At 36.6% G+C, this 16,783-nt stretch overlaps 1 protein-coding gene across 3 annotated transcripts in view; it reads right to left on the bottom strand.

Moving 5' to 3' along the window:
• NAV3 (neuron navigator 3) overlaps nt 1-16,783 on the bottom strand; it is a 351,526-nt gene that overhangs the window by 72,141 nt on the left and 262,602 nt on the right. For 2 of the 3 annotated variants that reach the window (XM_027594098.2, XM_027594097.2), the window contains exons 16-20: nt 15,525-16,013; nt 11,135-11,176; nt 9,562-9,722; nt 3,550-3,738; nt 38-90 (exon numbers count right to left, since the gene is read on the bottom strand). In XM_027594098.2, the coding sequence (XP_027449899.1) occupies nt 38-90; nt 3,550-3,738; nt 9,562-9,722; nt 11,135-11,176; nt 15,525-16,013 (934 nt within the window). The remainder of the gene's footprint in view (nt 1-37; nt 91-3,549; nt 3,739-9,561; nt 9,723-11,134; nt 11,177-15,524; nt 16,014-16,783) is intronic. The other variant, XM_027594099.2, reaches the window with a different exon arrangement.

Here is a 16,783-nt window from a genome sequence, read left to right on the forward strand (position 1 = left end):
CAAAGGCAGAAGCTTTATCTTCACAGCGGATACTTACTGTTGAATAAAGAGAAGAAGTGCTGGAGACCAGTGATAATGAAGAGCCATGAACTGGAAAAAGCAAAAAAGAACAAGAGGTGAAATAATGAAGTCTGCTCAGAAACAGCGGGTCTTTGCTGGAGAGTGGAGAATAGGGAAGCAGGGAAGTAAAATAATAACAGCTAGATATAAGAATCGGAGGACAGTTCTGTGGTTATTTTCTCAAGGTCAAAATGTTGAGACATGGGAAGGGTCCATATCTGTGCCCCTAAAATACCTCCTTCATCATGATAGGGAGAGGATTTGACAAACACAAGCCCTTCGAGCATGCTGTGTGCATATTTAAAGCTATAGTAAACTTCCACAGAATAAATTACCAGAAAATCATGGAAACCTAAAATAAAAGTTGCCATAAACTTTAAAACTTAAAAAAAAAAGCTTTATGTGTTTTATTTATTTAATTTCATTTTTATACAACAAAGATCCATTTTCACTGTTTTTCTCCATATACTTTCAGGGGAAGAAGCATTTGATTGAACTTGCTATTTCAACATTATCTGTGATGAGTTGATTATGCTCTTTTAAATGGAGAATTATTGTTTCTTTTATAGTTCTAGTCATAGGAAAAAAATGCTTATTTCAAGGTGGTGTCTCACTGAAATTAAGAATGGAAATTGCATACTGTCTTTTGAGGTCTACCCAAATAGCATCTTAAACAACTGATAGACTGTTTTTATATTTTTGCTCATCTAATATGATAAGCCCAAAAGGTGGTAAAATTGTGCTTAATTATATTTGTAGAAAAGTCCTTTCTCTTTTCACTGTGGGGTAATGTAAAGTTATTTCTGCATATTCATCCATTCAACAAACATTAGTTGGGCCCACCCAATGTGACAGGCCCTTCCTAGATCCTGGGACTATAAAAATGATGACACAATCCTAGAAGCTCAAAAAAAAAAACCCTAGAAAGGTATACAACTAAGAAGATAATTATAGTAGAGTAATAAAAATACTCTCTAGAGCAATGCAAGGGATACTACAAGAGTACATGGGAGATGCTCACAAGCTGGTGTGGAGAGAAGATTGGAAAAGCTGTGTAGGATTGTGGCATTGTGGCTCAAAAGAAAGGGATGAATTTGAGGGTCACTAGGAAGAACCTCTTTAAAACCGACTGAATATAAAAATGTGGGTCAAAGGAGGAATAAAGGACAACTCCCAGATTTCTAGCTCAAGCAACTACCACCACTCTGTGAGATGGGCAAAATGCTAGTCATCTAAAGAACACAAAACAAACAAAATCCCTCATTCTTCCAAACTCCAATAAACAGTATGCACTAAGTATGCACCAGTACGCACTAAGATTTTCAGCCTGGTGTACAGAAGACAGGTGGACAATGAATCAGGAGATCCCATTTTTGGTTTGTTGCTGTTACTTACTATTTATAGGTCTATGACCTCCTAGTGTGTGGCTGTTTCTTTATCTTCATGGTGATCACTGAGCAGGAAGGGCAGCAATAAAGCCCCTTCCGTCTTGCTAGTTCAATAATCCTTTGGTTGTAGACCACAATGTAAGAATTATAATAGTTCAGTGTTCAATGTATGGGCATCAAAAAGCCATCTTGCCCACTCAGGCTGGTGCTCAGCAACCGAGATTATTTAAACTTCCTACACAGAAGGCCAGACTTTCCCAAGCATATGAAGAGCATTCTATCTGTAAATGAGGCACCCTAGATGAGCCATCAGTATGCTTAGCAAATTATTTTTACAGTATTATAATATGCCAGTCTGTGAAGAGAGTGATAGAACCATTTCAAAAAAGCAACGACTTTACATTTCCAGTCAGTTCAATTTTGTCTATCTACTCTGCCACAATCAGCAGACTCTCGGGATGTAATCCACTATTTGTCACAGTGAACTCAGCGGTTCGGTTAATATCCCAAAAGGTAGTGGCAATGATGGTCAACCAATGTAGTGCTAGCAGATTAAACGTACAGTAGTGGCCTGAAAACATGAAATCGATTTTCATAGCTATCTAAACTTTTAGTCAGAAGAGCCTTTAAGAGAGTAGGAAGGAGAAAGAGAAAGGAACAGAGCTACTCCCTAATTTCATTTTCATGGCAAACCTGTGAAGTTACAGATGCAGGAATTAGCACTGATAAAGTTAAGAAATTGGCCCAAGTTCATACCACAAATAAATGGATGACCCAGAGGCTTAAAAGTTGATATGTTTCAAGATCTGGAGTCCTTTCTTTTATACATAATTATTAAAGACTAAGATAGTTGGCTGATTTCATGTCTGATGTTATTCTTTTTTAAAAAATTTTATTTTATTTAAATTCAATTAATTAACATGTAGTGTATTATTAGTTTCAGAGGTAGAATTTAGTGATTCATCAGTTGTATATAACACCCAGTGCTCATTACATCATGTGCCCTCCTTAATGTCCATCACCCAGTTACCCCAACCCCCCACACCCCTCCCCTCCAACAACCCTCAGTTTTTTTCCTAGACTTAAGAATCTCTTATGGTTTGTCTCCCTCTCTGATCTCCTCTTGTTTTATTTTCTCTCCCTTCCTCTATGCTCCTCTGTTTTGTTTCTTAAATTCCACACACGAGTGAGATCGTATGATAATTGTCTTTCTCTGATTGACTTATTTCGCTTAGCATAATGCCCTCTAGTTCCATCCACATCGTTGCAAATGGCAAGCCATTGCACTACTAGGTATTTGCCCCAAAGGTACAAATGTCTGATTTTATTCTGATCAAAGTTTAAATAACTTTTATGTTTACCTTTATTTTATCCTTAGCTGATATGCTTTGTAATGTGTGTGCCACAATTTTCCTTTATGGATACTTTAAAATAATAATTCATTAAATCAAAGAGGAAAATCGCTCAAATATTATCAAATTTCACACCTGTAGTTACACAGTTTTAAAAAAAATCACATACATTTGAACATCAATTAAGCCCCCTGAGTTTTTCAAATAGAACTATTATAAAGTATTCACACAGAACCTTATTGCATTGGATAAGGAAGTGAAAATTACAAGGCAAAAAGTAGACATAATATGAGTTCTAATATGATATGATAACAGAAACCAACACCAGAGGGAGTTTCTGAGAATACAAGTTGGCAACGTGTGGTAGTTTCAAAAGATAATTTTTCTGGTTTATGTATCTTTATGATTCTTTAACTGAGATGTGAAACAAAACATTGGCTCTGATATTTGACACACCAGGGCAAATAGTCTCTAAAATAATGAGGCTTTCTCTATGAGAACACTGGATTTGTTCTGAACTGTTCTATAACCAAGTATTAATCTAAACAATTTCTGGCATATTTCCAAATGCATAGAGAAACAGAAAGTAATGCAGACTAAAACTTCTTTAAGCTTCAGGGCTCCCTAAATGAGAGTTATACTTACTAATTTATTTACTCTTCAGGAATCCTTGTGATGGCGACTGATGTGACAATTTTCATCTCTGAGTTAAATAAAGTAACTCCATCTTTATTTCCCCCTAAGCCTACCTTCTTCCATGCTGTCTCGGAATGAGCCCGAGTGACTGATGGCACGTGGCCTTTCTTCCAGAGACGTGGCACTCCCACAAAGCTGGGAGTCATCATAGAGATCGAAGGAAGAGTCTTGGGCTGGGATGCTATTTGAGCGCATCATGCTGGGCCCAGGAAGGTTAAACTGAGACAGATTGGTTGGGCTCACTGAAAAACAAAGCACACACCTCATTATTCTGGGGCTTAGATGATGAAAATAGTAGGCTACTGGAGAGAGAGAGAATTGATCCCAGTTCTATGGAAACATGAATTTAACGGGTGTCTCTATTTAAGGTAGGCTGACAGTCTGCCTCTGAAATGTTCAATAACAGTTTCAGTGGAGTCCCTCTTTTCTCCTAACACTTTCATGGCCAGCAGTATGTCAATTTCTAAAGCAATATTAAACAAAGCCACCAAGCAACCTCTACTGTTCGTGCTAGAAATACAACAGCATGGCATATTCTGCTGGTGATTATGAAGAAAAGATTGCCTGCACAGAGTCTGTAGGTTTCTTTTCAAGGAGAATACATCACTTCAATGGAAAAAACAAAACAAAAAGAAAACACAAGAAATCTAAATGTCCCAAGAAGACCCTTTTGAAGCTTCCAGGCAAAGACTTTCATCGTTTTGCATCCTGAATTTATGTAAGTTGATGGTCAGTACCATCATTATTATCAGAGTTAGTTATAAAAGAAGAAAATGAAATTTTTCTTTAAATGAAATGTAATATGCATGGTTTCTATAGCTCATCAACAGGTTAATCACATTGAACTCTTTTCTACAGTGTCTAAGACCAGAGTACCACAGTGAGACTGTCAAGTATCACAAACCTGTTGTGTTTCCCAAGCAGTACATCACGTTCATAATTTGAAATAAAAATTTATTTACTTAGTGCTTATTGCTGAAGAGTTCTAATAACACTCAACGTTTTAGGCCAACTGATAATCATGAATTTAAAGAAAGATGTGGTTGACTGAACGTACAACTGCTTCAGAAACAGTAGTCTTGAAATTTGGAATAAAAGCAAAGCACAAAATTGAGAAATATATTTATCACAAATGCTCATATTTAAGAAAAGTAAGTTGTTACAGACGTGAGGAAGCAGGCAGGAACCTCTTAAGCTATCACAAAAGCTGTGGGTACTTTCAAAACCTTAGGGAATTTATGTCATTGGTTTAGAATGAGTCTGATTATCATTTCAAAATTTGCTATTTTTTTTCTTTGACACAGGCACTACATTTCTTTTTAATATAATGACTGGCTTTCAAAACAATAGGAGGCATATATACTATGAGGCAAGTGAAAGGGAATGTCTCCTTTTTTCCAGGCACTATGCTGGATATTTTATAGGTATCGATGAATTAATACGCAGAACAACCCTCTAATAGAGCGATTGTGGATTGGAACGAGAAAAAGGAAAGAAATACAAGATTTAGAATTATATTTGTGGGTGCATATGTGAAATACAATAAAAGGTGAAAGAAACTATGGATTTGTAAAGTGTGCGATCTGTTGGAAGGAACAAAGCTCTGGAAGAAGGAAAGAAAGAAGGAAAGAAGGGAGGGTGGGGAGAAAGAGCAAGGGAGAGTGAGGAGACAGAGGGAGAGTGAAGAGAGAGAGGGAGGGAAGGAGAGTGAGAGAGATCTTTTAGGCACATTCCTTCAGCCAGCAGTGACTAATTCAATTTGGTTGCTAACTGACTGACAATAGATACGCTGAAGGACATTCTAGACTTGAACGTTTATGTCTAGAGTACCTGGATTGGAGTAAATCATCCTATTCTATGTCCACGGTATGGATTGTCTCTTTGCTAAATGAATGAAGTGTTCAACACATTTGTAAATGTATTATGTTAATATGTACCTAGAGCTGAGAAGGTCATTTCATTCACTATTTGGCTTTGCATAATGGTTGCAGAGCTATCCAAGTAAATTGTCCTTCTATAATTTCAAAACATGTGACTTAAATCATCCAAGAAATAATGAGGATTACGGTGAATTTTAAAGCGAATAGTTTGCATTTACAGACACTTTTGACAGCTTCTGCACTGAAACTATACCCATACTATTTAAGAATGTTCAGTTACATTAATGTCTATGACAGGTCTGCTTCTTTGGGGCTGTGGTTGAATAGAAAGATAAATATAGCGTGGCTCTGACTTCAACAGTGGCTACTAGCAGAGGTGACTGAAAGGTAGAAAAGTTAATAAGCGAAGAAAAATTATAGGACAAAAATATGACGGACAAAGAGAATTTCAGCAATGGTACACAAATTAACACAGGGCTTCTATACTGGCTTTGCTTTCCATTTGCTTCAGGCAAATATCCCAATCTCTACCCTTCAGTTTATTCATGAATTATAATTTTTAAAAATGGCAGAATAAATGACCTGTGGGCCCATTCAAAGCTCAGAGATACAGCCAAATTTCTAAAAGGAGAGATACAGATATGACCATATGTTAGGGAAAAGGGGGCTGCTGACTTTATCTTAAATTATATTTCAGAGCAAAACCCCTGTTTTTACGAAACTAAATGTTGATTTCTGGGATTTGAGGAGAGGGGACCTGATAGAAATATGGAGTGGGTTTCTAAATACCTCAAGGTCTCTCTTTGACTTTGCTACTGTATCCAGACATATTAACTAGTGAGTTTATGATATTGTTTTAAAATAAGGGTATTCATATGGAAGCTTACTTTAACTTATTTTGTGGAATGTGGGACTATTGCTAGGAACTAGGTAGCAATTCAAGAAAATTTTATTTGATTTTTTTTTTGAAGAGGAACTTCAAAAGTGTGATATATCTAGATTCAGGTAGTTTCTGTCCTCAGTGGGTTTAGAGAAGAAGCTAGAGATGTCTTAAGAATTTAACTAACAGTCGAATAATTGAACCAGAGATAGGTGTCTCCCATCTCCCAGGTTCTATGCTTTCATGCGTATAGAAGAAGGGGGTTAATTCTGAATAGCTTAAAAAGTGAATATGGAGAGAGGAGTTGAAGGGCATTCAAGGTGGAGGAACCTTTGGACGCAAAAGCATAGAAACTTCCCCTATAAAGTTGTTTAAACAATACTCTGTATGCAAAAGGGTCCAACAAATATATAGAACTCGTAGGTGAGAGACTGGTAGTAATACTTCTACATACTAACCCTTGCAGCACGGTGAAAAGTGAAGCTGAGTAATTGTTGTCACTCATGGGAAGATGACAACGAGTCTCACCAGGTTATGAGATGTCCCACAAGGGCAATGACCAATAAAGTTTCGAACAAGGATGTATTTTGTTTCCGTAAGTTATATTCTGATTCACTTTCTTGAGTGGAATGTTTCTATTACAGGTAACATACATACCAGGAATGACACACAGACCACAGCTTACTTTGGCAATAGCTTCATGCTACTCTACTGATGATGTAACTGAAGTGATCTTAAATTTCTGTTCGTTATACATGACTTTTTACAGTAATATTTCTAAAAATTTTATGTATTAAGATATTTTAATAAGTAGAAAGGATAGAAAAAACACAGGTATTGCAATTGCTGAATGTTAGTAATAATCACTTGCTGATCCTTCAGAAGAGATAATGGTTAAATTGAAGGCAAATGATGACCAAAGTGAACTGCAAGACAATGCTATCCATATTCAAGTTAGAAAAATTCCATTTGATATATTTTTTTAATTTAATAATAAAATAATCTTTCGTTATGATTACATTTTAATAGTACCCACAGTCTTGTCTAGTAAATATAAATTCAGGTGATCTGCAAATCAATAAAAAGGTTTTTGGTTTTTTTTAAAGATTTATTTGAGAGAAAGAGAGAGAGAGAGCTAGCACATGAGTTAGGGGAGGGGCAGAGGGAGAGAGAGAGAGAGAGAGAATCCCAAGCAGACTCTGTGCTGAGTATAGAGCCCCATGCTCGATTTCATGAGCCCTGAGATCATGACCTGAACCGAAACCAAGAGTCTGATGCCCAGCCGACTGAGCCACCCACAATAAAAAGTTCTAAAAAAATAATTTGCATGTTTTTAAAACTGGTCATTTTTTTCTTTAAAATAACACAGCATAGAGACCTCAGAACACCTGATTTGAAGCCGTATATGCATATAAAATTTGGGTGGGCACATGAGAATCTGTTGACATGTTTGGAGGGTCTTCCTTTATATGTCCCAATGGGTGCAAATGTTGAAAATGATGGTAGAGGCAGTAAGGTCAATTTGAAATCCACTGCTATTGTCTCTGATAACGTAAGGCATGCTTTCTAATAAAAATGATGAGGTAGCAAGGTCTATTAAGTCTTATACTCTCTTGAGTCTTGGTACACATAAGTTAGTTCCTCCATAATAAAACCTAGGAATTTTGGATCCATTTCACAGATGAGGAAATTGACTTTGCCAAGATCAGACATAGTAAGTGTTGAGCATTTTTTTTTCTAAATAATAATGGAACAGATGGATTTAATCAGAACAATATAAATAAGAAAATAATGGGGTAAGGATTCAATTAGTCAAATTAATGTCAAGCATTAAAAAGACTGATAGGAGACAGAAGATACCTAGCAAAGTCAGCATTTCAGGGGGTTCGGGTTTGTTTTAGATGTTGCATAAAATTAGAGTTTATTTCATATTCCTATGACTGTATAAAAAACATTTTTAATTTATTTTTTGAAGTTAAAATTTTAAGCTTCTTGCTATGTTTTATAATTACAATTCAAAGTAAGTAAAAACTATACCATCTGTTGCCATTATGAGACAAAGAAGTCCCTCACTGTGTAGATGCAGCAGCAAAAACTTGGTGTTTGATAGGGATTCATTAGCTCATATGGAACCATGACCAAAATCATTGTTTTCCATTGCCAAAGTTTTAATCTGTAAAGCAGGAAGAGTTACAAGAGAAGAGAAGGAGCCGTGAGTGTCCTAAAGGATTGAAAAAATTGAAGAATTTGGACAATCGGTGGGTCCATTACTAGACAAAAAAGATAATAATGAGACTACTTTATATGTGATTTTATAGAACAGAAATCTATTTTTAAAAGAATTGGATCTATTAAATTAGAACCGGCATGTTTAAACTCCTTTCATTACTTTGTCACTCTTCCCTATGTTTTCTGTGACATTAATCAAACGATTTTACATTTCATACAAATGATGCTAAGCACAAAGTAATGCAATGGCTAAATTTGTCTTTTTTTTTTTTCATTGCACTTATCCAAAAATCTTCACAGGGAATACTCATATTCATTTTAAGGAGAGTTTTGAAATGGTATTCATTTTGATCACCTGTAAAGAAGTGATCTTAAAAGTCATGGAGTTACTTTTTCTTTCTTCTTAATTATTTATATTTTGTTTTTCTACAAAAGTATGATAAATTTTGTTAAGGATTTAAAAAAAACATTTTAAACAAAGGACAAGGAGAATTTTTATTGTTTTTTTTAACAGTTTTTTTAAGACTTTATTTATTTGAGTGAGAGAGAGAGCACAAGCTGGGGGAGAGGCAGAGGGAGAGGGGAGAGGGAGAAGCATATTCCCCACTGAGCAGGAAGTCTGAAACAGGGCCTGATCCCAGGACCCTGGTATCATGACCTGAGCTGAAGGCAGATGCTTAACCAACTGAGCCACCCAGGTGCCCCTGTTTTATTGTTTTTTAAGAGGACTCTGAGAAAACCCTCTAGGCTTAAAGTCAGGTGTTCTGGGATCAATTATTGCCTCTGGCCCTTACGAGTGGTGACCTTTTTATGAGTGAAATGGCCTCTCTGTGCCTCTGGATCCTAGACTATAAAATCACAACAGTAGTACCTGTGTCAAGTTGTGGTCATAAGCAATAAACTGCATATCATTTAGAAAGTATTCTGTGAATAGCCAGCCATTAAACAAATAAAAGGTACTCTTAAGGTGTCTCTATCTTTTCTTTAAGTGAACACGTTTTATGGAGAGATCCCAGCACTCCCGTGAGGGCAGGTGGCCAAAGGAACAAGATGAAGTCATGTTTAGAATATTTTACCCAAGTTGGAAAAGTGATATTTTCCTGTGGCGCAAGATGACATGGCAGAAGGGGAGAGCAGAGGGGACTGGTTGCCAGCATCCTGCAGCCCTCCGGTGGAATGGGAGCGCAGCCACTCCTTGCCCTCTTCTTGGCTGGCCTGCCGAGATGATGGAGTGTATCTGCAAAACAGCAAAGCTAAGACACTGAAGCACATCGATGAGGGCAAGGCAATACCAGGACAAGAAAACAATCGAGAGGAGCTTACTATTCAGACTGAACAACGTTCTCAAACAGATTGAATCTAATTATAATTGCTTAGTTCTTCCAGATGATCTGACACCATCTGTGTGAATCTCACAGGAAAAAAAAAATAAAGGATTTTGAAAGGAAAATTATGCTTCTGTGAGATATGTAGTTGAAAATCATAAGCAATGAGCAGACAGCCAAGTTAATTGAGAAGGACTCAAAAGCACAGTGCTTGGAAAGATGTGAAGAGGGTGAAAGCACAGACTAAATCTGGGAGACAGTGCTAGGCCAGCGGCCAAGGGAACTGGTATCATGGCCACAGAAAAGCATAGGAAATGGAACACAAATTGACAGATCTTTTTTTTGAAAATAAAAAAGGACAACATTAAAAAAAAAAAAACACACTTATTTGGTTAAAATGGCACTTGACATCATGTCTTGATTTTTTAAAAAAAGGAAAAAAATGGGTTCACTTTCGTGGAAGATAAATTTCTGAAACAAAATCTTGAAATGGAATAATTGCAAGCTGCTTGTTATTACCAAGGGACTAGCAAGAAAAGGGATAACCGGGAAAGACCTGTTTGGCCAGTGCTCATTTTCACCAGAGTCAGTAAATTTTTAACATCAAAGAACAGTTAACTCATTAAGTTCATATGTGTTATCCCTCTATTAGTAGTTCATTTTATACCCTCTCCTCGGATAAAAGTGTATGGTAAAGGAAGGCCATGGGTTAAATTTTCATTTTAGTTTTTATGATGAACTGAATGATGATTTTGAGATTACTATGTTATACTAGACTAATTCGTCTCTAAATTGACTAGCACTCCTGAAAAACCGACATGAAAACTCTTTGAGTTTTTACCAAAAGGATTCTTTAAAAATTCATACCTTAATTAATAGTATTTGTCCTCTGATGATGAAAATATATTTTCTTTGATTCAAATTAGAGCATCCTTCAACCTTTCAACATTAACTGGCCACATCTGTAGACTATATGGGTTGAGGTTTTGCAAGCATATGCCTCCAAGATGCAAAAGTTAGGGAAGTTAATTTTATTTTAATTTATAGAAGTGAGTTCAGAAATCTACCAAAAATTGCTGCTCCCCAAATAATGATATTAGACTGGATTTAATTTTAATTTACTTAGTTTTGACCTCTACTGGTATCTCTAACCGGAGGCTTATCTCACCAACTCCTCAGGCCAGAGAAAATATCGGGATTAAAAGTGATGCCATCAACGGCAGATACTTCATTGCAAACAAACAAAGAAAGAGGGAGAGAGACAGCACACAAAGTTTACGTAACAACAGAGAAAGGCAGCAATTGTGCTGAAAGAAATATATACCTTAGTCCCTTTTTGGGTAGTGTATTTCTGTCAAGCTGCATGCTGTTAAAACAAAGAAAACCCCTAAGGACATAATGCAAACAAAACCTCCAAATTACACATCCAACAAAAATGGTTCTTTAAACTTCACAAAATAAAATTTTTGTAACACATATTTAATGCTTAACTTACTGGAAAAGGCCAACCAAGGTGACCAGATGTCTATTGTTGTAACACATTTGGTGATAATTAGTGACAGGATTATGAGCAGGTAGATTATGTCATTTGTTGATGTAATTCCCCTAATAGGTTCTATTTACCCACTGCTATGGTAGTTTTTGCTTCCCTGTGCAACTGATTAGACTTTCACTGTGATTTCAAATGCAGGAGAGTCACAGGTGGAAATCAGATAGATCTGCTCTCCCTGAGTTAAAGTGACAACTTCTAATGGGCAGAGGAGATATAAAACACCTTTTTAATACTTAATTTTTGTATTCATATTATTTTTAATAAAAACAAAGGCAGATCTATTCCATTTGCTTAGGAGAGAAAAAAGTAAGACATAATAAATATCGGCTTGAAACGTAATGTTTCTGGCACCATTTATTTAAATATTTTATAGAACTGAACTATGCCATCTTTTGGAAATTCGAAGTTAGGTATTTAAAAGGTTATAAGTTTTATCAGTCTCTATTTTAAAGAATTCTCAACTGGTCATAAAAAGGGATGAAAGGATGTGTCTGGAGAAAATGAGAAATGGCCTCTCTAAAAATAGAAGAGGGTATCAACAGCTAAGTGGGACAAGTCTATGGTTTCTGTTATAACTTCTGGCATGTGAATAACCAAAAGAATACAATTAATTTGAATTTGAAGAATGACAGCTTTCTTCCAGTAGAACCTCCAATGATCAAAAATACACAGGATACGCATAATGGGGATGATATAACACAAATGCAAACACATTGACTTGAAAATTAATCGCTCAAAACCAAAGCTAAAATGTTTTCTTCTATGTGTACTCCATTATTTAGCACTGCAGTAGAAAGCAACCAAAGACATTATATGACTTTATTTATTGGGAATGTCCACATAAGGTAATTACTCTGTTATGTAGATGCCAGTTCTAGTACACATTTTGACTAAAGGAATCAGATTGAACAAATATGAAAAACCTGTAACTATGAACGACAGTTGTGCTAAAGCATTTATAGGGTCACCAGCCATTTTAAAGATTATCTTTTTCATGCGTGCAGATTGATTAAAGCATTGTTTGCCAAAATTATCAATTGTATAAAGTGCATATGTTTCTAACACGCAGAGAACTTGATGAAGGAAAAATCAGAAGAATACATTTAAATTTACCAATATAAGTTAAAACTCTAAGTAGAAATATCTGTTTGACTCTGGATACTAATGGTTTTATACAGTAGACACTTTCCACACACCCTGAAAGGTCACACACTCTTATGCTTGCAAGGGCCAGGCAAGCGGTGGCAAGGAGGGAGAGGGGGATGTTAGCCAACAGTCTGAGGAGGTCAGGCCCTGTCTGTTTAAAGCCAACAAGATGCTCTGCTGGATTGTGACGGCAGGGTTGCTCGATCTGTTATTTCCAAACAAGCCAGCAATTTGTAAAGTTGGTTACTACTTTAGATTATTTTTAAAGTTTGGTTAGGTTACAAAAAGCAGAACAAACTAAACAAAATAACCGGGAACTCGTTATGGCTCAAGAGCCACCAATGATTTGGAGCAGCTAGAGGGAAAATTACTGAAAAACTTTTTGTGATTATTATTTTATGACATTTTAATGAAAAAGGAATTTGAACAAAGTTAAAATCTTTATGAAAAACTATTGATTCAGTAATATTAAGATATGAATATATCAGTAAAATACTTTGAAATTGTAGACAAACGGGTAAGTCGTGAACTTATACACGTCTCTATCATATCACTTTAATTACTTTGTTTACAATATCTACACATTAGCGCACTCTCTGTCAGGTATGGCTCTTTGGTTTGCTTAGCATTCCCAACATTCCACTGACCGCTTAATTCTAATTAAGCCCGGATTTCTGACAGGATCTTATTTTCTCTTCAACAGATCATAAACTTTCTTGAACGTACCTAAAGGATTAGAATAAATTGCTATTGCCTGCAATTTTGTTCCCAAGAAAGAAAAAGTACACCTTCTCATATCAAAAATTATTTTGATCCAGTAATTTCCTGGGAGGAACTAATTAATATTTATATCATATATTATACCTATGAAAGTATTTTATTTTTCACACTTTAATATTCATCAATACATTTCACTAAGAATCAAGGGCAAAATATGCATTTATTTTAAGTTAGCCTAAGGTTTACTTTAGAAAAATTGTTTATCTGGCTATTTTTAATACTGGAACACTCCCATTCGTCAAGCCAGCCTATTTCAAAAACTGATCAACAACAAGATTTGCTTAAAGAAAAAAAGTGACTACATATTTGCCAGTGTATTTCTAAGGGAAAATGTATGTTGACTTCTGCTAAAATATAGATAAAGTAAAATATTAACATTGCATTTGTATCTATAAAGCTCAGTTTTATACTCTGGTTTGATTTGAAGATTACTTGTTACAAATAGTTACTTGTCTACTTTTCTGATTTTTTAATATCTGAAGGCCAGAGAAATAGGTTGATGGCTAAATGGTCAATTTATTGCAGCCATATTGGTGATTAAAAAAACCAGTAATGTGGAGGATGACTTGGGTTAATAAATAATGACCTATTTGCAGTGTGGTTATGAAATTGTTATTTGGACTCCTCGCATATCGGTATACAATCAAAGATACATTCATTAAAACTATAGGTTATTAACAGATTTTCAATATAATTTGATTTACTTGTTATAAGTCTTAAAAATGACATATGAGGGTGCCCATTTACCTTAAAGTGTGGAAACTCAAATCCAAGGTGCCGTAGGAAGCCTAACTTCTGAGATAAAAACTTAAATGAAATAGTACTTACAACCAATGTTTTCGTGTATGTAGTTGGTCTTTCCGTATGCTATCTATAATGACAAAACTAGAGGGGACATAGATGCAAACGCCTACACGATAGTCTCTATCTCCCCAGCTGTTTGTCTTGTGTCTCTTGGCCCAGGTTTTTGTTCATGAAGAGAAATATTATTTTGTAATTAGCAGTCCACCATAAGAACTAATAAGCATAAATATTTCAGTTCAAAAATTGTTCTATCGGGGGTTGTCTAATGGGCACGGCTGTCCGTGCTGGGAGGTGCAGTGGGATGCACTTGCATTGCATGAAGGCAAGAGAAACGGAAGAGCAATGGGAAATTCTGGGTTAGAGGACAACTACTGCAATGTGGTGAGAGTCTAGGTAAGAGCTTTAGTCGATGTTTTGAAAAATGAATCTGCGAGTAAAGCTGGAAGGCTGGAAAAGAGGTGATATGCCATCCTCAGTAACAGACTGAACAAAAGCTCAGGGAACGATACCAGGCATTTTCAGTGGCCAGTGGTGCTTTCACAAACAACACAACTAAGACATGTGGCCAAGAGCATTTTTAAAAGCTTTAGGTGTGTCAGGAAACAAATAACATCAAGTTTATCTGGGAAAAGAGGCAATTTCAGGACATTTTCCAGGGAGAAATAGTACCAAAATACCTGAGAAAGGATTTTTGGGGTGAGAGAATCTAAAGGCATTTTGGTTGACAGTGACACTTTCAGGCAAGTATATTCAGTAAGGAATGCCTCTTTATGTTTTTCATTGTAAGTTAAAAAAAAAAACACAACTGCTTAAACCAATGGGAAACACCTTGTAATACGATTTATTTTCAAGGGCCTATTAAAAATATCACTAGTGCTATTAATTTTCTCTAAGAATTCATATCTGACAATTGACTTTTTTCCAATACAACTAGGATTCCCCAGTGATCTTTTTGCTCTTTTCCTACAGAAGTGCTAATAAAGCAAACTTAACATATTGCTCAGAGCATAATTGTAGAACCCATTTAAATTCGGTCTTTAAAAAAGCTCAAATTATCATAAGGAGCTACGTTGTCTTGGAGCTGAGGCCAGATCATTAACACGTCTTGAGAAGACATCATTTAATACATAAACCCATGCTTTGAATTTCATTCAAATTGCCTGTTTGGTACATATGTACACATTCATATTAAGAAACTTAATTATACAATTATCCTATTCTTCATGGCTTTTTTTTTTTTTTTCCTTCTACGAACTTGGTAGTAAGAGCAAACAAAAGGCCTGGTCTCCTTAATCTTCTATCCCTTCAATTTTATGTCCTTTTGCAGAGTGGCATTCCCACTGACATCAAGGGAATTTGGTGGGGGAGGAGGGTAGGCACAGTGTGGGGAGGACGAAGTGAAGACTTCACCGATGCCTCTAGGAAAGCTCACCTTTCTGAGAGAGTAGATCTCACACTACCCGTTCTCATGAGCAGGCTCTGCACCTCGTGAGTGCCTGTGGTCAGTCCAGACAGGGAGCCATGATGGCTGAGGGGGAGGTCAATAGACTCAGAGCTCGTATGGAGGCTAGTCATGGACTGGTAACTCGGAGTGTCCTTGCTGCCGGCAGAGGAACTGCTCAGATTGGCAGCCCACACGAGACCACCTGATGTGAAAGAGTGGACCGACGCTGGGCTGGAAGCCAACGAGTGACTTAAGCTTATAACGTCTGTAGTTAAGTCTGAGGGCTTACTGAAGAGAGGGCTGCTGCTGCCACTTAGCCCACCAGCACTGCCCATGCTGCCCGTACCGGACGACGGTGATTCCAGACTGCCTTGCCGCGCTAATGTGGTACTAGGACTGGGCATTACTGAGGAGGATTTCACACCCTCAGTATTAGGTGCAGAGGCAGATTTGCCACCTGCCTTGGCACCAAACAACCTAAAAGAAAAACAAATAACAACTTCAGTTGTTCCGAGAGACTAATATCCACATTTAATATTTAGGGTTACAGTACACAGAGCCAAGCGTGCTTTGGCGCACCGAGCCACCGAGCACTTCCCGTCTCTGCGTTAATGAACTTTATAAGCGCGAACTTCTTAATCTTGTGCCAAAAAATCTCTCCTATCACCATACGGGTAAGTCGGTACTGGGCGTCCACCCAGGGGGTGGGGGGGAAAGGGGCAAAACAAAAGCAGATCACACATGAAAAGCCTTGGCTTTCACAGGGTAAGTGATCATGAGCATCTTTCGAGAAAATTAAAGCATTTGAGCACACTTGCTCTTACCTATTTACAGATCCATTATAATGAAACAACTTCTACGCATTCGGTATAGAACACTTAAAATTTGTTTCTTTTTTCTTTCTTTTTTTTTTTCATTGTAACAGTTTAACTAAAAGGAATGCTTAAGGCAAGGTTTAGGAGGTTATGTTACATATCTGGTGGCCTGAGTGACGGTCAGAGGGCAGTTGGTTAGAAATAAGATTGGACACTGTTGGCAACATGTTCATTGGTGTGCATTTTCCTCAAGAAAGACCAAAGGTTTTATGTCAGTTGCCAGTGCTATTCAAGTACATATTTATAATAGTGATTTGAAACACAGTTGGTGCTAACTCATGTTGGAGTTCAGTTCAGAAAACATTTTAGTTTTGTAAATGAAGCAGATGATATAATCGAATTTATGTAAATATGGAAATAAAGTGATATGAA

Source organism: Zalophus californianus, chromosome 9 (genome assembly GCF_009762305.2).
Source record: "Zalophus californianus isolate mZalCal1 chromosome 9, mZalCal1.pri.v2, whole genome shotgun sequence".
NCBI lineage: Eukaryota > Metazoa > Chordata > Mammalia > Carnivora > Otariidae > Zalophus > Zalophus californianus.